The sequence below is a fragment of the Trachurus trachurus genome (assembly GCF_905171665.1).
Source record: "Trachurus trachurus genome assembly, chromosome: 14".
Lineage (NCBI taxonomy): Eukaryota > Metazoa > Chordata > Actinopteri > Carangiformes > Carangidae > Trachurus > Trachurus trachurus.
In genome coordinates, this window is record NC_139903.1 from 11,462,276 (window position 1) to 11,489,356 (window position 27,081).

General features: G+C 40.6%; 1 protein-coding gene across 1 annotated transcript; it reads right to left on the bottom strand.

Annotated features, from left to right (window-relative positions):
* Positions 1-2,717: 2,717 nt before the first annotated feature.
* tmem164 (transmembrane protein 164) lies at positions 2,718-21,672 on the bottom strand. The gene is made up of 6 exons (XM_083987394.1): positions 20,576-21,672; positions 13,633-13,682; positions 11,115-11,181; positions 9,637-9,715; positions 7,941-8,041; positions 2,718-4,203 (listed from the first exon to the last, which is right to left on the bottom strand). The coding sequence occupies exons 1-6, from the start codon at positions 21,014-21,016 to the stop codon at positions 3,997-3,999; spliced, it is 945 nt and encodes a 314-aa protein (XP_083843520.1). The 5' UTR covers positions 21,017-21,672; the 3' UTR covers positions 2,718-3,996.
* Between the last annotated feature and the right edge of the window lie 5,409 nt (positions 21,673-27,081).

A 27,081-nucleotide genomic window follows, 5' to 3' on the forward strand; every position in this document is an offset into this window, starting at 1 on the left:
CTGGCCTCAGATCAAATTCAACCAGCACTTTATTTTTTCCCCCTCCTGAGTCTGTGTGCCTCTGGGCCTCCATCTGTCGGAATAAGTGATACTGATGAGTGAATGGAGTTAAAATTGGTGTAGTAAAAGCAGTAACTTCCTCCATTCTCTTTATATCAGCAGGGATTTATATCGTCTTATCTGCAATTTCTATTACAGAACCACCCTGTTGCTGCCACTGATACTCTTTGTTTCGTCTTGCGTGTGATCAGTTTTGTGCTGACCAAAGGGGCTGGCTGATTATTGAGCTGAAGCCAGGAGAACTAATTGTACACCAAGTAAGTGAAAAGATGCTTATTATGCTTTACACTGAGATAGGCCTAATTATAGAGGCAAATGGAGACACCAGCATATCTGCATCTATAATGAGCAGCACTGGAGGATCAACATATTTAAACACTTCCTCTCTTGATCCTCCCTCACCTTGAGACCCCTCAGCAGCCTGTGTGGCTGTTTTAGGTCGAGCTCCTCTCTCGGCTGTAATGATGAGGTACTTCAGGCCGGTGGAAACTCTCTGCAGCTCTCACTTCAGTCGATATGCTGCACTTAAAGCTTTTCACCTCGCCTGGCCTCGCAGAGAACAGTGAACCCGAAACATACAGTTGTAAAAAAAAAAAGAAAGAAAGCAGCAGCAGTCTGTGGGAGTCACACAGGAGCATTAGTTTCAGTTTTAAAGTGCAACAAAGAAGCCTTGTTGTTCAAGGAATAGATCTACAACTTGGTTTATGTTTCTGTTGAGTTTGGTGCCGAGTTAAACATCATATGATTTTTTTGTACAAACAAGTTAGATGTAATAGATTATGTAATAATGATGAACAAACCTCATATACAGAAAATTTAGGACACTTTCTAAAAATGCGATAAACACTACCATCTGTAAGTTGATGATGCAGTTGAACATTTCTTCAACAGGCAAAATTCAATTTAATTCAACTTTATTATAAAGCACATTTCATGCAGGGTATACATAGTTACAGTAAAAAAACAATTAGAAATCAATCGGAGAGTGCAAGTGCAAGTAAACAATGTGTGTATGCCATCTTCACCACATACACACTTACAGTACACTCACAAATGCGCACACACAGTTCAACAGAACACTGTCGAAAGAAGAGCGGGTGTGATGTGTTGATATTTCTTGGTACCAGTGAGAATACCTGCAGCTGCATTTTGAATTAGTTGTGACCTCTGAATACTTGATTATAGGACAAAGAAAATACTTCAACAAACTTCATCAGTGCCTCGGGGCTGAGACGACCCTCCCGTTGTCTGGAGGTTGTCCCGTCCTGTCCTGTCCCTCACATATGAGGGTCGGAGACTGGACCTTTACCACATTATGAAGGACAGACCAGTTTTTATTATTTCACCCATACCACCCCTACCCCTCTGGCTTATTTCCCTCCCCTCCCCTTGCTGGATTCAGTCAGTATCTGAACACAATTAAAGGGGGAAGTACATCACATACAGTTCAATTAATTAACACAGGAGTGCCAAGTCCCCTTGTCCCTCTCATCTTCTACTAACAAATGTCCAAAGAGTACACCAGTAATTATAGAAAAGAAAAAAAAAGCATAATAATAATGACCATCCTGAGACAAGGGTGATCTTAAGACCACGTGCTCATTTGACCTCTCTCTCTGGTGACATCCATCCATCCAACACCACAGGACACATACCACTCCTCCATGAAGACTTCTACATCTCATTGTGTTTTCTTTATGTTATATTTAAAATGAATTGATTATTCTTAGTTAAACTTTGTGTTGGTGTTGCTGTTGTGGAGTCGTTTATGAAGGCTTAACACTCTGAGCTCTGAGGCACTGACCTCCACCATAGCTATGAAACAGCTTTAGAGGTCGCTACACGCAGGATTAACTGTTAGTGTCGCTGAAAAACTCTGCAGGTAAAAAAAATCACCATGGCAACCTCTGAGGGAACAGGTGTTTTAAATTAGATTAGAAGTAACATCTATTATGTTTTATCACCTCCCTTACTGTCGAAGACCAGGATGATTATTCACTGCGTGTCTGTTCTCTCTCTTCATTTCCCAATTTAACTGAAAATTCACCTTTGGTAGATCAGTCTTATACCTTCATTTGTTACCTGATAACCTGCTAATTAAAGAACCATCCAGACAGTTACTTGTATAACCTTATTCGTCTTATTTTGCCTCTATCTGAACTTTTTGATTTTGGAGTGTGTTGCAGGCATCAATTTCTAAATGTGTTTGTAGAATAGAATTAAAGTTGCTCACATAATTACGGTTTTAGGTTTTATTAGATTCTTTAGAAAGTGTCCCAACTTTTTTTCTTTTTTTGCAAACGGGGTTTGTAATAAATTAGATGTAGCTCTTTCTCCATTTAACTCTCAAAGCTAAACTAACTTTTTCTTAGCTGATATTGCTGCTTGTTGCTTCCTGCCAGCTCCCTTCACATTGACCTCACATGAATAGGTGGTTTCAATCTTCTCCAAGCTAATGGGAACAAAATGTTCCTTGAAATATCAAGTCAATGACAGTAATAAATCTGCACAAATTCAAAATTCCAATCATAAAATAAATAGACAAACTATAAATAATAAAACGTCAATCTACCCTGAAGAGTTAGAAATGATGCTACATTTTCATGTAAACTTTGGTCAACATCACTTTTATTGTCAATACAGCACATACACTCAAACTGATAGAAATACAAAAGTTTGCCTTATCCCTTCTTCTTACAGTGAAATACAGTATAATATGCTACAGTAATAAACACATCCCTCATACTTGAAATGTTATATAACCAAACCTACATTCCAATTCTCAATCTTAGTTAATACTTTCTTTTGCATGGATATATAGTCAGTAAATGACTCAAAATGACTTCATGCAGATCATCTGATGCTCTGTGTTTTTTTCTTAAATATGAAATAGAGGTTGTGACTTGTTGCAGGTGTGGTGGTGGAGTGACTTCAGGATTCCCTGTATGATTAAGCGACAAATTGTATTCAAGTGTCATTATGCATGAATCCAGCCAAGATACATTTTGTCAAGATGTATTCTGTCTTGGCAAATGTCACATTCATCGTAACAACTCACTGAACTTTTAAACCCCATTGTGGTCCAACATCACCGTAAAATAACAGACAAAAAGAACACATCCTCCTTGACAGAGGTAATAAAAACTCCCAGTGTAGATCCATAAATCCTCGTTCTCTCAGCATGTAGTACATCCTCATGTTCTCTGATTATCACAACTGGAATGACGGGAACAGGCCAAGGAGGCCACTTAACAATGATGAATTCCTAAACCTGTACACGTGGGTAATGGAACGAGAACAGAGGGAGGCCATAAATAAATTTCTTCTTTCAGTCGTGACAAACACTGAGAGGTGATCATACATGTCAAAGAAACAAACAAACAAACAAACCAAAAAAAAAATCCTCAAACTAACCAAGCGATAACTTTTACAACAACTCACAGTCACAATCCGCTCGAGACAAATAAAATGGCAGCTTTACCCACTAACATAGACCTAGAATGACTAACCGTATAAAGAACTGAAAAGTGGAACAACCGCAGATCAGTAGTGACGTTTTCGGTGACTCCGAAAGGCAGCTTGAGAAATCACCTACAAGTTCACTTACATGTATCTGGAAACTGTATTCCCTCCCAAAAAAAGGCTAGATCCGGCCAACTCCACAGCGCTAACTTACTACCAGCCTTAAAATGCCTATTACGTCTGTGCATGCAAGTATGTATGCAAGCCAAATACAACACTAAAAGAATGACACGTTGATTCACTGGCCCTGAAATGCTCGCTTGCTTCAACAGATGGTAAGTCTTAAAAGATGCATTAAAATGTTGCTTAAAAAAAAAAAAAAAAAAAAGAAAAAAAAAAAAAAAAATCTGCACGGTAATAGCAGGCATTTAGAGCGTAAGGCTTGGTCTCTGTGCGTCTCGTGTGTGTGGACATTCAGTCAACTTTCTTGCTGCGCAGTCGGAGTGTGTCCAGCAGGGATCTGCACACGGAGCCGCTGTGTTGCGAGAGGAGAGTGAGGACTTTCCCGTGGATGAGGGTCAGCAGAGTCTGGTGGCCGGTCGCCCAAACGCGGTACCACGGCCCGTAAAAAGGGTCGGACACGGCCGGGCACAGCATGTTGTTCAGGTTGACCTCGGTCACCTGGAGGAGGAGGACGGACGGACAGAGACAGAGACAGAGAAGACAGGCAGAGTGAGCACAGACACACACACACACACGCCCTTTAATACCTGCCATCAGAATAAGCAGTACCCGGCTGGATAATGAGTTCCTGGCAAATGTCATGGCTGAATTCACTGTATGAATTTTTCTAATCATTAATTTCTGCTGGATTTCTGCTCACCTAATTGAGGGAAAGATTAGTTCTGTCTGCAAATCTTCATCCTTGCTTTTTGACTGTCATTTTTTAATGGAGGTTTGCAGTCGTGGCGGTCTGACCCTGACGTGGGCTTGCGTGAATAGATTTTTTTAAAAACTGTTTCATTGGGAGTGGAAAGTATCAGTGTGAATGTGAGTCAACATGCATGTATCATGGTTAATCGCTATAATTACAAAGGATTTTTTGGGGCCGTAAAAAAAAAAGGATTGACTTGTTTCTTTTCATTTTACCGTTGCTTCTCTACTGTAATTGAACTCTCAATGCATGCGTCAGGCAGCAGTCAGCACCACGCTTGACCTTTGTGTAGTACATGTGCCGAGGCTGAGGGCGGCCGCTGCTCACACAGCGACAACGTCATCGTGGATAAACCTCCTGAATCCCGGCCTGAGGAACAATCACCACGGCCACAGTGAAGCACTTATTGTTCACAAAACCAAAGCTGACCTTCCAGCACTTTTTCTATAAATAGAGGAACATTTCAGTTTTTCTTTGTATGGTAAATAGACTGGGTTTATATGCTGCTCTTCTAGTCTTCTAGTGTAAATATTAGTGTAGGCAATATTAGAAACGGAAACTGAAATGAACAAGTCTTAGCGTGACCGTTAAAGGACCACAGACTTGGAATGAGGTTGAGAGCACGATAGAAGAGTCTGCATCTCTGTCTATTTTTAAAAAGAGATTAAAACAAAAACTGCTGTTGAAATATGTTTAATTCAAGCTGTATTTTGCTTCATGTACCTGTGCCTGATGTGTTGTTATTGTGTTAAACTTTATACTCTCTGTACTTATGGAATTACCTGAGGTTGTTTTAGGGTTAGGTTAGAATATAGGTAGAAATAGGAATTGTTTTCATAATATATTGTATTGTTGTTTGATGTTCTGGGCCCTCGTTCATAAGCTACAGACAGCTTCTGGGGTTACCCTTTTTACAAGATCATGTCTTTCTGTATAGGGGAGACCGGGGATGGTTGTAACACTTTTTGTCTCAGCTCCCATAACTTGCATAGTCTTCATGGTAGTATCCTCATTTGTCCTCTACAAATAGCAGTGCCTTAAACTTCTCAAGGTATATTAAAGGGGACCTATTATGCTTTTCCTGCTTTTTAGACTTTTATATATGTTTAAAATGTTGGATAATGGTTCTAGAGGCCGTGGAAGTGCCATATCCTGAGGTTAATGCATTTGGGGGTAAACCCTGCTAGATAATTGGGATTTCTCTGCACACCGTGTTACACTCGGTTGCGCTGAGTTTTTTTTTTACATGAGCTCGCGTCTACGTCATGGCGTGCCGGACTCCCCTACATGGTCATGCCGAGGTCTCTGCTCCAGCCGGCCCCGCCTCCTCCCATGCTGCTCTGTTGTGCCTGGTGTCACAGCGGAGAGCGGAGCGGACTACTTCCTGCTTCTTCCCTGCATGTTTTAGCGCTGTAGCGTCACTTTACTAAGTTTTATTTAGAAGTTTACGCCGACGTTTCATGTCAGTGAAGCTGTACCTGTGTGAGCAGCGACGTACCGCCGGGGCGACGTTGTTCGCCGGACCGACGTAACGCTGGACCGCCGGAGCACCGGAGCTCCGGCGGAGCTGCAGCGGCTCCTCACACAGGCAGAGCCCGTCTGCAGGCCTCCTTGGCCGGGCAGGCGTCCGTGCTCATCGCGGTAGAGAAAACCATCGCTAACAAACATACCCGCGGGTTTTTTAGACGTTTACCGCCGTGTGGTTAGTCTATTTAGCAGAATGTTGGTCTCATTGATGAAATCTTGTGGCAGTTGAATTAGTTTGAATGAAAAGTGAAGCTGTGAGAAGGAGGAGAGGAGAGGAGCAGTGCTGCGGAGCTCTGTAGTCTATGTGCACAAATCACCACATTTACATCAATAAATAACTGTTTTACAATGAACTGACCATTCTGCATATATTTTTATTTTATTTTATATATTTATTTTTGCATTTTTATATTACATGTTACATGGTTACAGTAGCCTACATGGCAAAGACTACTCCATACCATCTTTGGTTAGGGTGAGACTAGGTCATGGGCACATTTCATTACACAATGTAGACTGGTCAGATGCAGACTGGAGATACTGGCAATTTGCCTACTGCAGATTTAGCTTTTGTTTGCATACTACATTTTGGCCAAATCAGTACTAGTAGTAGACATCGTCATGGTAACGCAATGCTGAGGGAGTGGTTCATTTGCATTTAAAGGGAGGGGCCACTGAAACAGACCGTTTTGCAGAGCCCTGTTTTTGAGAATGCTGTGATGTTTGATCTCTGGGGAATTTTGACCGAAGCACGTCACAGACATGTCTTTAAGACACCCAGGAACTATTTTAGTTGGTGCAAAAAGGAGCATAATAGGTCCCCTTTAAAGAATTCACAATTTGATGTCAAATGCAAGTAGTGCCACTGTTACAACCTAGGTCAATTGTAACAGTGAGATTAACAACTAAAAACTGAGACCAAACCAAAAAAAAAAACATGCATCTATGTAAGTTTATTGTGCATGTTCCAACACTTAAGCATCTTTCTGCTTCAAAAAGAACTCATCACTGGTGGTTTAATGAAGAACAGTGACAGTGGTGTGGATCCTAACATTAGAAAGCTTCTTAAAGAACATCTTCTGATAATACAGATAAAAGGTGAACATGTATGAATGGAAACCTTCAGCAAGAGGTCAGAAGCAGCTAATAACTCATGTATAATTCCATGAAAGATGGTTGACAGTTAGTGACACTTAACAAAACAACAAAGGTAAAAGGTTTCACAACCATCCCCACCCCTGTCAGTCACTGTTTGACTAGCTGTACCAGCATGGTGGTTTGAAATAAACATCAATGAAATGACTCATATTTTACCTAAGAACCTGCTCTTTCATCTTATACAAGTTACCTAATTCAAACTTCAACGGTATCGATACTAGTCAAAATTTAGGCTTGGTCCAAAATATTAGTTTTTGACCTATAAAAAAAAGTGTTTTTTGGCTGTAAAACCTACACACTTATTGACACAGCCATGCAAATTCACATGCAATGTCAGGGAGTGAGTGGGTACACACGTTATTGATTACATAACTCTAATGTTATCCCTTATTGGTGAAAGTGATGATGTTACAACCATCCCCGGTCTCCCCTATTATGAATTGAAACTGTATTTAGATTTTAAAATGATGTAAATAAACGAAACGGACAAACTTTGTATAATATTCTTTCTGTGTTTCTTTCTCATATGTAGCTGGTATTTTCTGTATTTTTTATGATCATTTATTTTGACTAATTGACCAAACTACAGATCGATCAATGAGTCTCAGTTCTTTGACGTATTATCCAGTCCTATACAGTTGTGCTTCTGTGTATTTCTGTTGACCACACCACTGTGTCTGAACAAACCACTACCTCTCCCAGTGAATGAAGCCACTGACATGAGCGACAACACCAATGCAAGTGCACGCTCCTCCACAGTGAAGTGCCATGTAACGCCCAGCAGAGGGCTCCATCTTACCAGGCCAAGGATCTGCAAGAAGAGGAAGTGGTAGAGGAAGAGGATGCCGGTGGAGAGAATAGCCCACCACATGTCCCCGAGAGGTTCAGGCTTGTAAACACCTGCAAGGAGAAAACATGTGTAAATCACCTGGGGATGTGTACTCCAACAAAACTAAACTTCTTCCATGGTGATGGGTAAATAAAGAACCAAGTGGTGCCAGAAACTTTAACATGTAACAAAACACAGCAGCAGCAGCAACAGCAGAGAAGGAAAGAGTCATAAAGTTAACACTGTAACATTTTATTCAACCTTGTCCATGAATCTCTCTCCTCCTGAGAGTAAATGTTTAAATGAATTTATTCAGCTGTAACCTGATGGGAACAAAGTGCTGCAGGCAGCAGAACATGTAAATGCATCAAACAGATATGAAATAAGTTTATTTATAGACCTGTGACTGTAACGCCCGAGTCTGACCCAGATTTGAATTGGGCTGTTGGTGATTGAAAAAGCAACTCAGTTGAAACTGAGTGTAAATTTTAAACATCTATTTTACATTTTAAAATCTCGATCAACATTTAATGATCACCCACAGTGCACATGGTAACTGAAATGCTGTTAAAACAAGCTCAGACTGTATCCAGCCTGTATTCAAAACATGTCAAACTACATTTAGTTCAAATGCATAATTCACTCAGATGAATCACAAAATCTATAATAGTTCATTGATAGTTAACATGGTGGAAAGTTCCAGCAGTGGCACAATGAGAAATTCTTTATATTTCTGTGTCTTTATCTTTCTATGTGCTTTTATTTTTATTCACGGTGATGAAAGGCTGGAAAACAAGTCTTTGCAGTGGAACTGATTAATCGATCTCTATCAGTTCAATCTATCATGTAACACGGCTATAAGGCCACAATGATGTCTAACTGCTCAGAAAGACACAACTACAGTACAACCTCTGCAGATAACTGTTCTCTGGCTGTCGGCCTGTAGGACCGGTTCTCCATCTCTTATGTGCCAACTAATTTTACTTCAGACAAAACATCAAAGAGCCAAACGCTATTTCCCTGCTCTCAGATGAGTCGTTAGAGCAGAGAAACACTCTGACCACTGTAAAACCCAGTAACAGGATGTGGTGTAAAACTGGCTTTTCCTGTTTCTCCACCACTGCCGGCAGAGTAACGTTAGCAGTAAGGAAGCATCAAACACATTAGATCAGTTTAACTGGAACAAATGTTTCCCTTTGTTGGCTTTCAGTGTCACATTACTAATGAACAATGGGACGGAGGTGTAATTGCTGTGCTACACTGCAGATAATCTTCTCCCACGTTCACCTGGCTTCTACCTCACACTCTCATCCTTGTAGATGTGACTGTGTGCTATTTTAAAATCTCACGTGTCCTTGTTTTTAGGCTTTGTCTTGTTCTGAACTTTTAGGCCGTGTTTAAATCTTTAATCATCCCACCTTGTGTCCTAGTTGTACATTCACACTTTACAACACATTTTCCCAGGGGACTTGGCCACTACAACTACCCTCCATCTTGCATTAGCCACGGTGGGGTGGTTGTGGTGAGGGGGTGACACTGAGGGCATCTGGACAGCTGTTTTCAAAGGTCAATTCTACGTGCACCTGCCACTTTCATGATGCTACACCGGATTGTGTTCACTTCATCAGAGCAGAGTTGTTATAAACAGACCACGATCGACACCTACCTCCTTTCCTGAAAAGGTAGAGAGGCACTAGGTACAGCATGGAGTGCTGGATGTAGTAGATCTCCTTCTCAAAGGGCAGCTGTGAGAAGAGAGAAACAAACATTTCAGTCCTTTACACATTAAAGGCAGGATCTCTCCAAGCAGAGCTGCTCGGCCAGCCCTGATTTATGTTGTGCAGGCTCTCTGGGGAGAAACTACATTTGCTTTGACTGAGTTCTGTTGTATCGTTTGAATGTTTGTTTTTATTCCTTCTATTATAAGATAATGAGGAAGTGGCTGAACATCTGGCGATTATATCTGCAGTCCATCGATGGACAGACTTCCTACCACCGACCTCAGAGCAGCACTCACTCACTAGTGGAATAGTTGTTGTGACTCATCTTCAGCCATCTTTTTTTGGGTGTTACTGCTAGTGAAAGGAGGTCAGACTCAGCAGAGAGGGTGTGACTGCCTGCTAACAGACCAGCCCGAGCTGACCTCAGACCAGCAGAGCCCTTGGCCTCCTGACATTTCCCATGAAAATGAAAAAACGGTGCAAAATATGGTTGAAAACTGTTCTAAGCTGGTAAGAAAAACAATGAGCTACTCTCACACACACACAGAGAGGCCAACTAGAGATTAATATTAATAGTATAATTCAGAAAAATAAATTATCGAGCATGTTTGTGCAGTCAGGTCAGAGATCAGTGTTTTTAATTCATACTAATGATTCAGTTGTTCTCTGGAAATGTGGACTCTTACTTATTACATTTTAATACACATAATCAATAATTTAACGCTTTTACAAGATGATTTATGAGGATCTGATGTAAATTGCTTTTTCATTTGAGTCTATTGATTATTAAAACTGATACGCCTTCAGTCCTCTCACACTTCTCTTATCTGTTGCTGTATCTGCCGTGAAAACTAATTTGCGGCGCGAGCTGGCCGATGACATCATGCTCATTGATGTTAAAACGACACACTTCTCCTGTCACAACAAGTTAGGAACAGTTCTGTGTTAAGAACATGAGTTGAATGTTTTTTTTAAAGCTATAAAAGTCCAAATTTGATTAAGTTTCAACAAATTTAATTTAGTAATTTCCACAGCATCTGGACTTAGTCAAACAGACGGTGCTGCTGCTGCTGTATCTGAACTGATTTCCTTTGGATTGAACACCACCAAGTCTCCAACATCAATCAAATTCAACCTCTCTGACACTTGGGTCTGACATTTTTTCTTCTACATGTTAGAATTTGTCGGGACACTGCATTTATTCAAACATCATATTCATATCTACGTCACATTCCTGACAAGAGGGAGATAAAATGTCACGCAGCAGTCGGAGATAAGGGAAAACACTCGCTCTCTGGTTGAGTCGTCATGACAAAATGAACTATGTGGAATGGATAATGAACGAGGAGAAACAACGGGGCTGCCGAGGGGATGGATCATTCAAGGCTTAACTGGAGATAACTCCGGTACTGGTTGTACTTACCAGTCTGGTGTTGACAACAGGGAACATTAAGGCCAGCAAGGCACCGTTCAACATGTGGACCTGCAGTCTGGAAACACACAGGGGGAAAAACCCATCAGCCAACACAAACAACATTACACATCTGATGAAACACACTGACTGACTGACTGACTGACTGACTACCCATGAAACTTTTAACAATTATTTCCACATTCCACGCGTCATTGCTTTACTGATATATCAGCTTGAATGGATTAAAGCTGATTCAGGACTCAGAGGAACAGGTGCAGATTATGGTTTATGTTGCTGAAAGAGAAAAAAAAATCAATCAGAGTCCTCCATGATACTGTAAGCAGCAGCTGCCTCTCATTCCTTGGCAGTGGTACTTCCTCGTGGGAGTGTTGTCGATTGTGAGAAGTCAGGTCTCTGATGCCTCAGGCTTTCCACTCGCGTGTGTATCTGTGTGTGTGTGTGTGTGTGTGCATGTTGTACAGACTTGACATTTCTATGATCCATCAGGAAATCTCACAGTTACTGTCCTGGCGCTGATAAATCTCTGGGTTGGAGCTATCCTGTCATAACCAAGCCTGTAGTTAGCTCACAGGCTACGGCCGCCTCCCTCCTCCACTCAACATTCAGCACACACACACACACATACACACACACTACAGAGACAGAGTGAGTGTGATGCCTCCTCAGTTACCTGGCTGCACATCCAACCTGAGGATAAATGTTTCTGCTGAGCGACAATCAGTCTGAGAGCCACCTTTAAAAAAAAAAAAAAAAAAAAAAGAGAGTGTGTAGTGGACCCACATCCATCTCCTCTGACTGATCCTTTCTATCAAATGAGCCAATGTAACTGTTGTGACATCTAAGGTCACAGGGAAACAGCGGTGTTGTGGGGATGTCACTTAAAATAAGCCCAGCTGTCACTCCGAGAGCTCTCCGAAACCTTTTTTTATTTTTGGGAAAAACACTCACGTTCAAATCATTGATCATTATCAATCCCTGTCTGCCGATATGCGTAAAGAATGAAGTTCTTAAAACACTTTCTGGCATGTGTAAATTTCGACTCAGACACAATCGATACTGGTGTGCACTGGGAGAAGTAGTAGACATTTGCCCCTCGTGTATTCAGGCGCAGTGTCCCCCTGTTTTTGTAAGATAATGGTGTTCATTTGCTTCTCTCACAGCGAAGCGTGTCGCCGAGCAAAAACCAGGAGCCAGGACTGAGAAAACATGAGGCTACTTTAGTGTGTTGTTTGTGGAAAGTGGAGGTGTCCAAGTCCAAGAGCACAAATGCTGTGTGTTTGTTCTACACCAGCTGCTGGTTTCCACTGTGCAGTCACGCTGATATAAAAGTTGGAATTGCATTTATGCATGAAGACAAAGATTATGAACTTTTTTTTTTTTTTAATCATCTCTGAGAATTGTTGCAGTCAGTCACATTCAGGCTTTTCCTCCTATGAATGTAAATGAATCCTGGTTCAAGTCGGTGTTTTTGAAACAATCACAGGAAACTGAAATGTGTTTGTCAGTGAATCTGTTTTATATATATTGCAACACAGAGCTGCGGGTCGGGAAGAACGCGTCTGCTCAAGTTATGATGGAGCAACATGAGCTTTTAGCGTAAATGTAAACATAGGCCAGTTGCTTGTGGAGTGTTTCACAGTTGCTGTTATCCTCATGAGATCAGAGAGGAAGATGGGAATTTCAGGAATTTAAACTTTATGCACTCCTTATTTGACTGTTTTTGTCATCTTAGCTATTCATGATTATTGATCATGTATGATACAAATGCTGCACAGCTGACCAGACCTTCATTTTTTCATACCCAGATGCATATTAAATGCCATGTTTACACACAACTCCAACCAGGAGACATTAAAGCATGCATTTCTCACTGGAAATGTCCATGACATGTCCTTGGAACCTGAGACTGTTTAATATAAACTAGTTCATTTACACGAAGCTACGTCTTGACCTGACGGATGAATGTTATTTGTCTGACCTAGCTTACCCCAAGTATTTTGTTTTCCAAATATGAGAGTGTTATATTTTTAGCGGGCCACTTCAGGTGAGACACTGCTACAGCTGCAGCTACAGACTCCCATGTGGCTATGGCAACAGAAAGTGACCCTGCTTGTATTTATTTCTGCGCAAATCCCACATCGTGCTCCCTCTGGCAAAAACACAATCATTTCTCCTGAATAATTAACAAGCCCGGACCAGAGTAGTTGTGGAGGAGAGGAGACTATAAAAGCCCAGCAAAATGGCTCCAATAAAACTGTGAAAACCAAATGGACTGTGTACAAGTCTACAGCTAATTACAATCAATGCTGCAATTGTTTTTATTTGGAAATAAAATCCATGTTTAATTTGGGCCTGCCAAATAATTTTACATTGAATTCAGGATTTACATTGGTGACAGGAGCCTCAATGATGTGTGACGACGTCGTAGCCCTTAATATTTAGCTCTTTAGCAGAAGTAAAAGTCTGAAACACAGTGAGGCATGAGTCAGTGGGTGAAAATACTCACCTAAATACAACCATTGCTGTTTTACATGGCGGACAGGCCAGCAGGAAGATCTGTAGAGGAAACCACAGAGAGAGAAGAGAAGAGAATCCCATTATCACATTAAATTCATTATCACGCAGCTCGAATGCTTCAAGAGCTTCCAGCAGCTCGGTGATGTACACTCAGTAAAGGAATTGGGAGTTAAAAAAAAAAAAAGCTTTAACAAGTCTTTATTAATATAATAAGCACAGGGAGCCTTGAACGGACTCTTTCATTGGCAACTGTGAAGTACCTCGCAAAATGGAGAGTTGATACGAGACTCAGGAGGATAGTCACAAAATTAGGGGGAAATTGAAAGCATTAAAATGGCTGCCAGGTGCGTGCGTGGTGTGCGGTGCCCATGTATTTTACTGCCGGATTTTAAAGACTGTCGACTGAAACCGTCTTTAACTCACTGCCCCCACCGCACAGAGGAAATGGGTTTCTGTTTGACTGAGAGGAAAAGTACTTCATGTTAAAAATGCACCTTGAAATCACAAATGATTTACACAAAAAAGGTGTAGATTCACAGCTTCAAGTGTCAGCTGCTGGTATGTATTCATTTATTTATTTAAATCCATTTGAAAATGAAGAGGCTGCTGGATTAAACCTATAGTCTATATAACACATCTATTCCCAAAATGTCAAAAATGTTTCTATTGATATTTGTCTTGAAGGAGATTATAAATCACCATCAGTGTGGATTGAACATCTCATCAGTGCTCGGTGACTCTAACTGGCGCCCGGAGGAGTCGAGGCTGCAGACAGCGACTGGTTCAAAACCTCATCTGACACAAGAGAGACTTGGTTTGCCTGGAAGGCTGGAAACCGAATTACAAGAAAGCAATTTACTAGAGATCTGCTGTACAACTACCCACTGGCCAGGAACCTCTGAGATGCGTCTCAGGGATTCATCTGCTGTAAACCCACCAACTCATACGTACCCTCACACCGCCTGCAACACTATTACAGCTTTAGGTAGCAAATTAAAAAAAGCTTTTAACACAATACACCAATTAATGTACATCCTGAACATTCAAAGCCGATATAAAATGTTTTATATCTTAAACTGCTCCCTGAGTTGTTTCTTTCTGCTTTAAGTAGAAAACTGTGGTCCTTGTAAATTCCTAAGACTGATTATTCCCATTATATACTGAGTGTGATGTTGTAATTTCATCATATTTTTTCTATTACATTTATATTTTCTTTTGTTGCTGTTTTGGATTATTTGATTCGTTGTAAAGCACTTTGGATCAATCTCTGCACTGTATTGAATGTGCTGTATAAATAAAGCTGAGTTGTTTTGAGCTGAGAGTTGTCTGTCTCATGTCAGAGAGACATCAACCTAATTATACAGAACTCTCTTATAAGGAGCCAAAATGTTCAGTAATGAATAAATGAAGAGGAGATTATGAAATAAACATGCATGCATAAGTAAACACTAGTGATGCCCTGATTGACTGGGCTCCAGTTTTCATTAATAACATGTGATTATTAGATTGGAAATGAATGAATCACCTCTGTCTGCAATGTGCTGGCATGTTGGCTGCGTGCAATTTTACAAAGTATGTGACAACTATAAAGTACAGCATCTGCAGTGTTTGAAAGAGTTATATATATATTTCATAATTAAATATTTGCTCTTTAAAATGCCCCTTCCATGTTGTCACTGTGAGTAAGGACTCCTCTAACCGGTTGGGTTTGTTTGTCGGCGATGACAAACTGATCAAATAATCCACGTCACAGCTGACACATAGTCGTCTGATGGGACTAATTCAATATTTATATTAAGATAAAACTCATCAGTCCTCTGAATGTTTGGGTTCTTCACACACCAAGCAAAACTTTAGCTTTGCACGATATGTTGGGATTTTGTGGGCTGGCATTTTGTGCCATCTGCTTCTACTCATCTGCAAAAAAAAAAAAAAAAAGTGCTGAGCTTGAAAAGTTTTTGTGCAGGACACTAAGTAACACATTGAAGGCTAAACATGTACTTGGTTTTGTTCGTTGACACTGTTAATACTTTTAACTTGTTTCTGTTGTGTTGAAGTTTGTGATTCTGCTCTGAAGAGTTTTCAGTTCTGTCTGTCGAGGGCTCGTCGCAGTCGGACACACTTCGTGATCAGACTGTGAGATCCCTCTGTAAAACACTGCAACCTAACATGGTTTAGTTGTTTTTACATTTGTCATTTTTCATATACATCATGTAACAGAAATGCCTACGCTGTCCTACCATCTCAGTTTCAGCGAGGACATGAAAAGGAAGTAACATTTTTGCTCTCTCCGTGCTTTGCACATTACATCACACGGCTACTCCTACATACAGATGTGGATTCTAATCTAAAGCTGCTGCACTGCCCCTCAGCACAAACAGCTTTGTACAGATCTTACTAGTAGTCAAACAGCAATTGCACACACACGCACGCACACAGAGTACATCTCTTCCAGTTTCTATGTCAAACAGCAACAGCAACTGCATATTCCATCGTCCATTAAAATAAATATATGATAAAGTCATTTACACTATATATGGTTTGTGCACAAAATGGAATAACAAAAAAAAAAATCACTGTACATTAGTCTCTAAACTGTCTGGCTCAGACTATCGCCACATGGATGATCACAGTTATGGGAGTTAAACCAACCTTGACATTGTTGTTGTTGCAGAATAATAAGATACAAGTTTCTCCATATTCATTTTACCACTAGAATATAAATGTGGAGGTACAGCAGGCTAAAACATAATGCAGCCATCTCTCCTTTTTCCTCCTGATGTTGCTCTTCTCACCTACAGCAGCTGCTCAGCAAGAAAACAAAACACATTTCCTCATACAGTAGCTGCACAGCCAATTCAAAGTAAAGCCACAGCTGTAACTGCATAATTGTTTTTAAAAGGACAAACCTGTTGGAAAATATTGATCGATTGCCTTTTCATAAGACTGACAAACCTCATTACTGATAAGACATATTTCCGTTTTACAAGTGGGGTCATAAAAGTATACACCTAAGTGCTTTCAGTGTAATCTAAATGACTGAGTCAACAATCTCTTCTGCTGGGTGTTATTGCTACAGCTGATACATGTGGTTGTATTGAATGAATGATGACGCTGATTCTGCAGACTGTAGCAGACAAAGATTTAAGTCTTGGAGTTAATTGCTGATGGGTAACAGTGCATTGAACTAACCCATTCAAAGCTGCAGCAGGAGGAATATGCCTGAAGCCTGATCATGGGACACATGAGTTATTGTTTTCTGGGCTCTGTAGCTGTATTTATTCTCACTCACCATTCACCAATCAAAAAAGTAGTCTCCAGTAACAGTGGACCCCCGGTGATCTCGTCAAGGGAAGAAAGTTCCCTTGATAAGGGGGTTGTGGGTCTCAAACTCTCTCAAACTCCCAACTCAGGCCAGAATCATACATCATCACCTAGCAGCACACACTCTCCTTAAGCAAAAACTCTCTGCTGCATATAACCTTAGACAAAGCAGAGCGGACAGTGAAAAACACGCTTTTACAATAGTTTCTTCCCTGCCACAGTGAGACTAATGGCAAAAGCAAAAAACCATCACTCCTCCTAACCAACCCACCTCTGTTCGTGGACATAAAACGGGAAATGTGCAGTATCCTTAGGTGTAGTGTAAAGTATCTGATATTTATTGTTATCTATTGCCTTTTTACTCTTTACTGTTCATATCTTTTCTTTTAAATTGTGTACCATTACTTATCTTTACTTGTTTGTACTCTGAGTGTCCTCTGCACAAGAATTCCTATGTACCTTAACAAATGTACAAATGGCAAATCAACTTTATCTTTCTCTATCTATCTATCTATCTATCTATCTATCTATCTATCTATCTATCTATCTATCTATCTATCTATCTATCTATCTATCTATCTATCTATCTATCTACCTACCTACCTACCTACCTACCTACCTACCTACCTACCTACCTACCTACCTATAAAGTAATGTATAATAAGCCACAATTGTAAAACTGATTCCTGGCAAATGAATATCAGATTTGTGAGGATGGAAAACTAGGAGTCCTCCTGACACTTTATGTTACAACAGCTTATACAGGAGCTTCATCAGAAATCTAATCAACTGCAAAGCCAGTTCAAAATATCTTTGTACTGTACATTGTCATACCATCATAAATCAAACAGGGAAGGATGTGAAAAAATGAAGAAAATTAATGTGACATGTATATTTTTCTAGTAATTCTACACATTAAAAACAATGCTTTGAAAGTGATGGATAATTCAGACTTTTTAAGGACACAGTGCAATGTTATCTACTATTTATTTTTGCACACAGAGCCCCATCCATCCATATCTATGGCAGAGTAAATTGATCAGTCAGATGTCTGTCATCATGCCAATGTTATCGCTCTTGTTCCATACAGAAGAAGAAACAACAAACATCTGTGTTGTCACTCAGACAGGAAACATCAGCTCGTCAGTCATCAGACACTCGACTCTTCATCCCCCAGTTGGGGCTCCCTCCCCTCGGACTGAGCCACGTCTGCTCCGATATGTGTGATAACTGTGTGACTGTCGCTGTCAATCTGTGCATGACAAAACACTGTTTCACCATCAAATAGTTCAATCATAATTGGATTAAGATAGCAGATGCATGCTCTCATAAGGTTTTTTAATTAATTTCTATTCAATCTTTTATTTTTGGAGCAAACAACAAAGTTTTCTAATACTACGTTGGTGTATGTGTGTGTGCAGTATACATTACAATCTATAAGCAACAGTAGTCTGTGTAAGCAGACTTAGTGTTAATGTTGACACTTCAATCTAATGTAGATTAAGTCATTGTTAATGACGTACTCTGGCAAACAAACGGCTGTATAGACATACTGAAAGGCAAATAACCTGCTGCAGAGTAACAAAGTCAAGTGGTTATAATCTTTTAAACAACACACAGCCGAAGTAGAAGTCTATGCACATTGCTGAAGCTCTGTTGTAACTACAGCTGCTACTGCAACACTTGACCCTACACATTTCACAAAGCACCATGGGAACTTTTCAGTTGACTTCTCATCATAAGAGTCATAGTTAAAAGTCATAGTTCTTCTCTTTTTTCCCCCAGATGCACTGATGTTGGATTAACCAGCTATTAGGAATGTCAGCAACCCTTATTCCATAGTTTGATCCGAGATTATGAAATACAATAACGAATGGACCACACCTGATGAGTCAAGACCAATTTAAAAGATGAGTCAATACAGGTAGACTTAAAAACAACTGATCGAGTAAGACCTCACAACAATAAACCACTCCCGAGTTACACAGTCAACACAACCCTCTCATGCAGGAATCCTTAAGTTGAATTTAAGAGTCGACAAACTTCATTCTCAACAATGCAAAGCCCTGCAGGCAACCCTAAATGCTCCTGGCCTTGTTCCATGCAATGCGATGCAAAAAAATACTCCTGGGGGCAGTCCCCCTGTTGATAGAAACACTTCCCTGTTCAACACCTTTAAAAGTGAAAAAAGAAAGCCTTTGAGAATCTGCATTCTGCACCACAAATCATCATATTATATATATATATATTTTTAACCATCATCCTCTGATCACACCAAAGTGCCCAGATGAATGAGGAATACCTACAGTGCATCATCTTAACCTTGGTCACTGTACATTAAGGACATTTTTACCGCCATCAGTCAATTCTTCATCAGAGCCGGTCATTCATCAATGTCCACCAGCTATCACACCACCTCCGTGTTATGTGAAATAATAAGAATACATCAATAAATTACGACGTCGTTGTGCTCTCCATATTTCATCATGGCTATGACCCGGCGCCATTAAAACGCAGTTGCCAGTGTCCTGTCACCCTGACCCTGTGCCGTGCAATCATGCGCCGTGAAGGTCAGACAAACAAGAGCCATAAAAAGAAAAAGACATGCAGGTACAGGACTGTAGCTACATTCCTATGGCAACAACAGCGCTGGTTGCCCCTGGAGAAACCTTTGATCCATTTGGCACCACAGCACTGAAGAGATTCACACTTGAACAAAAAAATACTACACAACAAAGCCATCAAACCACTTCAATTTCTTCGCCATATCAATCAATTCTCAACTATCTGTCTGTGCAGTTTAAAGTTATAATAAATTCAGCTCTTGGCTGCTTTACAGCCCTTCATGAAATTGCCTCCTCCAGTCATAAACAATCATATGGGTTCAAAATCAGATGACACCCAGCTCTTGTTACATAGCTGAAGGGGTACTCATGAACGAACAGGTCTTATTTCAGTATGGACCCCCTCCCTCGGACACATGAGATCTGTCTCACAAACAAACAAGACTCCAACTTTTATTTTGCTGTGATTATTAGTATTAATGTACTAATCTGTCATGGGTTGTTGTCATTGAGTGCCTTTATTGTAGTTAGTGGTTAATCTACTCCGTATTCTTTTTTTCTTATTACCAGTAGTGATATAATAGCCAGATTTTGAACCGTTGTCTGAGCAGGACAGGCTGTGTGTGAACATAATCGGTGTGAAACTATGTGGAAAATGTGTGTTTTCCACTCAAACTTCTTGAACAAGTTTTCACTTCTGTGGGGCTTATGTGAAAAGCATGTTAGAGCAAGTAGACCACAAAAACAACCATTTAGTTTCACCATACTGCATAAGGGTGAGGTCAGGCAGGCCAATGAGAAGCTGAGGAAAATAGGTTTATATGAAAGTCAGGAAATAAATTATCAAAAATAAAAGCACAATCAGTGGAAGCTCTGTCACTAAGGTTGTTTGGTGTTTGGGGGGGAAATAAGGGGGGAGGTAGATACAAATATGCTTTCAGATACATTAAGGGAGTTGCTCTCACATTTCTGAGTGTGTACATTAAAAAATAAAAACATGTAGTATATAAAACAAACAAACTTGTGTCTGGCCTTCACCCTCACCTGAACCATGGTCATGACATGGCACGGGTTGAGCAGATATATCACCGTCTTGGTGGCGAACTTGAAGCCAACCTCCACTCCGAAAGTCATGCAGAGGGCAACCAGCAACAGGTTCTTGCCCAGACTGTCCTCTTTCGCCCTGATGCAGTCCCTCCCCACCACTTTGAGCTCTTTGGACAGGTTGATCCTCCTCAGCGCCACGCAGATCTCCACCAGGGAGACGAGGACTATGACCAGACTTTCGCTGAGCCGCTGCTGGGGCGCCAGGAAAGCGGCGCACTCGGGGCCCCCGTTGCCCTCAAACTTGGGGTCCACCCCGCCGTAGATCCAGTCCAACAGGCTGTATATGTTATATCTGGACATGTTCCTCTTCTCGTGTTGGAAAAGATACGAACAAGACGGAATAAAAGACGTCACACCGACTTCTTCTTGGCGAAACATGAACTGCAAGATTTCCCTTTCGTGGCTCGTCTCGTGGTTCGGGAGTTGTCATGTATCTCATCCACTTGTGTGGTGTTGTTGTAGCTAGTTGTGACTCTGCCTCATCCACACACACACACACACGCACACACACACACAGGCGGATGAGGAACTTCAACCAGCAGCAGGAGGAGGAGGAGGAGGACTAAATGACTACCAATATTTACTGCTGCTGCTGCTGCTGGTCGTGGTGCCAATCTTTTCCATCACGTCTCTCACACTATTAGCAAACTACGCTAGCTAAACGTGAGCAGCACTCAAGCTGGCGTCGGGCATCATTACATGTGAATTTCAGCAAAGTGAGCGAGCACGATAGCGGCTAAGTTACGTGCCCTCCTCTCTTGTTTCCTCACGCAACAACACCAGTTTGCCGGATGTTGAGTTTTTTTAGCAGCGGCGCCGACACCGGATAGGAGAGGTTAGCTCGGTTAGCTTAGCTTTAGCTACACAAACCAAACCCACCTTTGCTGAAGTGAAGCCAGCGGACACAGCAGCGCGTAACTTTTGTTGCCCCGAGTTTAATCTGTCAGGCTCGCTCACCGCCGTTTCTATGGCGACAAATGACTTTAAAACAGATGTGCACATCTCTGTAGTTGGAGTCAAACTGTGTATTTCTTAATGTAATTATCTCAAGACCTGTACAAATACTATATTCCAATTCAGGAAAATGCTAAAATAGATGAATAAATAAATCAGAACTTATGACAAAAGTAATTCATGACTCACAAACTATTTTTTATTACTGCAAACATGCCAGATTGAAACTGTGTTGGTTTGTTATGTTTCTGTTTACTTTATTGTAAGACTTTTGCACAGTGATTGATAGATTATTTCAGAATAATTATGTAGCTATTAAGCAAGCGGCAAGATGTATCTTCCTGCTCCTCTCCAACCATGGGAATAAGAAAGTGGTATATTTATATTGGGAAAAGTCGTGAAATTACCTTGGCTCGAACAAATAAAAATAAATAAATGAATAAAATACACAAGCATGGCCCTCTAGCTTCCCACTTGACTTGCTGTAACGGTCATCGCGGCAAGTAATGCTGGTTATATTCCCTGATGATATTACAGACTTTTATCGACTGTTCAAATAGTAATCAAATGGTGATAAACTCATTAATTTCTTATATCGCTTCAACTGCCTGACAGTCAAATCTGCGGGCACAGACACGCCCATAAAACCAAGGACGCCTATCAACCAATACATGAATACATGTGTTGCGTAGGGGTGGTGCGTTCAGGAAAACTCAGACCCACTAGTCCTGTTATGTTCAAGCAGACTTTGAAATGTTTCTTCTCTAAACCTCCACTGCTTTATCAGAATATGGACTCCAAATTAGCCAGATGAGTATTATTTTTTAATTTGCTTCCCATTCACGTCATGAGAAACTGTATTATAACAGCAATTTTATTGATAAGTCACTGTTGGTGTTTTGTGACTGAGCAGAATTAGTCTATGCAATGATTTTCATCCCACAACCTAAATTTTCTGAATGACTGATTATCAGCCACTTGACATAATTCAGTGCAATGTTTATTGTGATGCATTAAGTGCATTAAGGTGGCAACTACAACCACATTTGCATGAAAGGTTTTATCCATTGTGTTACTGAAACATATACAGCAGTGTGTCTTCTCCCCATCACAATGACATCTGTTTGTTGCACAGTTAAAGTTCAGACTTTTTTTTTTTTAATGGCCCTAAATTCTTCTTGAGTTGTTCGCTTTAATTATGGTGATGGTATTACTGGAAAGTGAAGTTATAAAACATTAGTTTCAAACACTTTTTGTGCATGCTGATAGTTCCAAATGTGGGAAGCTTTAGTGCCATCATCAATACACATTTTGACCATTTTATTGTAATAAAAACGTTAGACCAAAAATTAATCGCAACTATTTTTGTCATCATGCATGATTTGCTGTAATTATGTTCCAGTAAATGATTAGTCAATTAAAGAACTGGTAACTGTGGGATACCTTCATTACTGTCATTACTTTTGGAAGAAAACAGCCTCCACCGTGGCTATTGATTAACCTGTCGCTCTTCCACTTGGTAAGTCTTTTCAACTGTACTTCCAAATTCATTAAAACTTGGGGTTATTACAACACATATATCTGGAAAAAAAAAATACGGACAAAAATGATCAAGGGCCTCAGTAGTTTGAAGGCTGTGTGATTTGGACTGAAATATTTCCTTTGAATTTACTTCATGATGTGTGGAGATAATAAGGGACGTGTGAAGTACTTGCAACACAAAGGAGCCATTTGTGAGCCAATTTCCTCCATGGTCGGTTGGCATTGTGTTTCTATCATAGCCAAGGGGTTGCCATATGTACTTTGCACTCTAATTGGTTTTGGATGCATTTCAGTATGGAACATATTTTTCACAAACATGCAAAAGGATGTTGTAACTGGTGGATTAAACAAGGTTGTAGGGAATTCGCCTGACATGGACTCATGAGGGGAAAAAAGAGGACAAGTGAAAAAGCATTGGGCTGCAGCTAATGTTCCTCACACAGCGCCTGCTTTGGTTGGCCAGTGCTTGGTTTTGAGATAACCACACACTGACATAATTCCATTAGTGTAGGGCTGCATATGTGTGTAGCACTCAGTGTGGTGCAGGGCTCATTTTAAAGCAGGCCTGTCAGTCTGACTGCAAATGACTGTGGTGAAGTGTTGTAATTGTGGCCAGAATTCCTTAACGGTGCACAGAAAGGGAATACACGGCATTCTGGTTTGGTTGTACCTGCGGTCTGATGTAAAATAACTGTCAAGTAAATGTCAAATCTGTTAGTTATTTCATCCATAAAACAACATGTTTTTTTTTTTTTTTTTTAACTTTATACAATATGGGAATGATGATGACAGTGTTTACTCAGTCCTCTACAGTCTGTGACTAATTACTGCAATGTTGTTTTTTCAAGATGTGACTAATATTCACACTGAATTCTATTTAAGATGCAGATGTACAATATTTCACCGTGCATCACCATGAGCGCTGACTTGATCTGACTAATCATAAGTGAGTGATTTTGACTGACTATTTTGAATGAATATTTTTATTATAACAAAGAAGCCACAATAAAATATAATAACAATCATCAGCATGGAAGAGAGAGGTGCTCAGATGCTGGGGTGAGTCAGGCCTCCACTCAGGAGCTCGAGGGGCCCGCTGACTTTTGATAAGGAAACTGTCACATCAGCAGACTCCTGCCCACCGCTTACCGCCCAGAAAAACAAAACTGAACCCATTTTCAACATTTTTAAAAGGGTAACACAGCATGTTCTCCAACTCCCATAAGAGAAAATACTCTGACTCGGTTTACAAGCCTGTGTTGGCTGTAAAGTCCAGGCTTCTCTTCATGATGTGGAGAGGGGCAGAAGGAAGGTCAACTGGCCTCTCAGCACGTGATCCTGAGGGATAAAAAGTGAGCTGGTCTCCTGGCTCGAGATGCTGTCTGGTGGAAAGAGGCCAATTAGTTGGGAGACTTGAGAGGGCTGAGGAAGAGCAGCTGGATGTGGAGGGAAAACAGCAGCACAGCTTCAGCTTTTTAATGTACTTGAAGTTTGCCAATGTAGGTTCAAGGCTAATTTGTCAGAAAACACTGAAAGCAGAGGATGACTGCCTAGGGAGAGATATGAATATAGTCAACAGCTCTTTCCACCAAAAAGCTGTCATTTTGAACATTAGCTTCGGTTCTCTACGGGGAGGAATACATCATTTTTATTATTTATTCTCCAAAATCCATTCGTAGCTGTACCCATATGTCAGATGGGATTTGTGTGACTCTGCTACCGTATGCAAATGATATATTTGTCATACTCCACAGTCTTATGATAATATAGATTTTTATTGTTTTGCTTTTGTGCTTTTTTTGATTTATTTTGCAACGTTGAATAAGATCTTCCTCACATCCCCACTAGTCTTTGTCTAGGGCCAATTTCAGGCTCTAATTGTCATTTATCCCTGTGCCCCTTCAATGCTGCAGTAATATTTGGGTTAGGTCATTGGCTGTAGACTGATTTGTACATCTATAATAAAGACAAATTGTTCCAGGAAAAGAAAAAACTTAAGCTCAAACAGAACTGTATGTCAGTTTTTAAGCTCCAAGTCAAACCAAAGCTTCAGGATTCAAAGCTGGTTTGACTCTCTGGCTCTCCGTGATGCAAAAATTATAAGCAAAGTGTTGTCACAACTGAATCAACCCCTTGTTCAAATATAAAAATGGATTATATCTGACACAAACTGAGACTGAGAGAGTGAGAGATGCACACAATCCTGTATCACACTTGTCACTGCTGTTTGTAATGTTTGTGCTGTTCTGTACCATAAGATTATACCTACACGAGGGATGAAACCGAACACACACATCACTATCCTCATAAAATGAATTTTCTTTTTGAATTTGAATCAGCCCATCAGCACTCTTTCTAACCTCTTTCAGCCAGTGTCAGCAGGGGGCGATATTACCATTTTTCTTAACGGTTTGGATTTTAGCATTCAGTGCACATAAGGCTTTTTGGAGGATGTTGGAAAAAGCGTCACTTTATTGCAAACCCTAACCTTCTTGGACCAATTGTTTAAATGGCTCTGGCTCTTAGCTGTTTAATGTGCGCTAATATGAGAAGCTGCAAACTACTTTATTGCTATAGTCTGAATCATTTTCACATTGCAAACACCATAGGTTGGAGCCAAATGGACACTGTGCAGCTGATAAACCACAGTAAGAAGCCACATTACATCAAAATCATTGCATATCATTATAGTTTAACGTAAGTGGACGTGCTGATATTTTTGTCAACATTTATTTCTTAAGGTTCTTCTTATTGCTTTTATTTAATTCAGGCCTGTTGAGTCATATACTTGATTAAATATTGATTAAATCATTTCACTGTGCGGACAGAAGGAAGATTTGTTTTGCAGCTGTGTTAAGCTTCCAAATTACAAAATAAAAGAGAGGGAGTTTGAAGCAGTCACATTTATATCTGCGTATATTTTCTTCATTCATATCAAATGCATCTATATATCAAACTTTAAAGAGGATGTGGTTATCATAAAAGCACGCTTAGTTTTTAGAGGTGAAGGACAAGAAGAGCTCTTCTACAAATGCAGATGTGGGCAGCTAGGCCCCGAGGAGATGGCATCTAAATGGACAACAGATAAAATATTTTGTGGGTCTAGGAGGTCTATGTTTGTCAGAATGGTGCGAAAATCAATGGACTCCTGGGGGGGTGGCTGTGTTCTGATAGGCCTGCTCCTCTCCTCACCGCAGAGCAGGAATCAGTCAAGGATATTAATCTAAACATCAGTCATGCATGGGGAACACCCCACGAGGAGAATAAGCTTGCTCATCCATGCATCTCCTGGGGGATGTAAGGCAGGGGGGGGGGGGCTTTGAGGAAGTGAGTTGAATGGGTAAGTATGTCAGGGTACCATCTCAGGAGATGTGATGCGGGCTGACTTTAGGCACACAGACAATAAAACCTAAACCGAAGAGGTTGGCACCGTCAGAAGTGAAATTTGTGCATAGCTCACTGAGGCACAATAGAATCTGTAAAACAAAAACGTCAGACAGAGCAGAGAAGCAATCCAAACAGTGACCCGGCAAAGACCAATATGTCTGCCGTGTGGGAAAAGAAGAAAGCTATATGTCTGAATTATATGTTAATGCAATTCATCTTATTGCAATCGAATCCTCCAGCCATTCCAATAAGCCACACAAGGAGCTGGAAATATTAAAATTCAGGACCAGTCCATTTTCTTATTACCTACAATATGCTGTATTTCATTTTCTCTCATCACCTTTATAAAATTTCTCCTCTGCCTCTTTATCCCTACTGCTTTTTACTAGGTTATCTTCCCAAGGACAAGTACAGCTGTTGAGTGGCTTCCTTCACGAGGATACCCCACACTGACTGCAGGGCATCTGAGCTTTCCACGCCACAGCTAATCTAATGTACCACGACTGTCAAGTGTGCTAACAGCTATAGAGAAACATGCCAGCATAGTCAATTTTAACTCT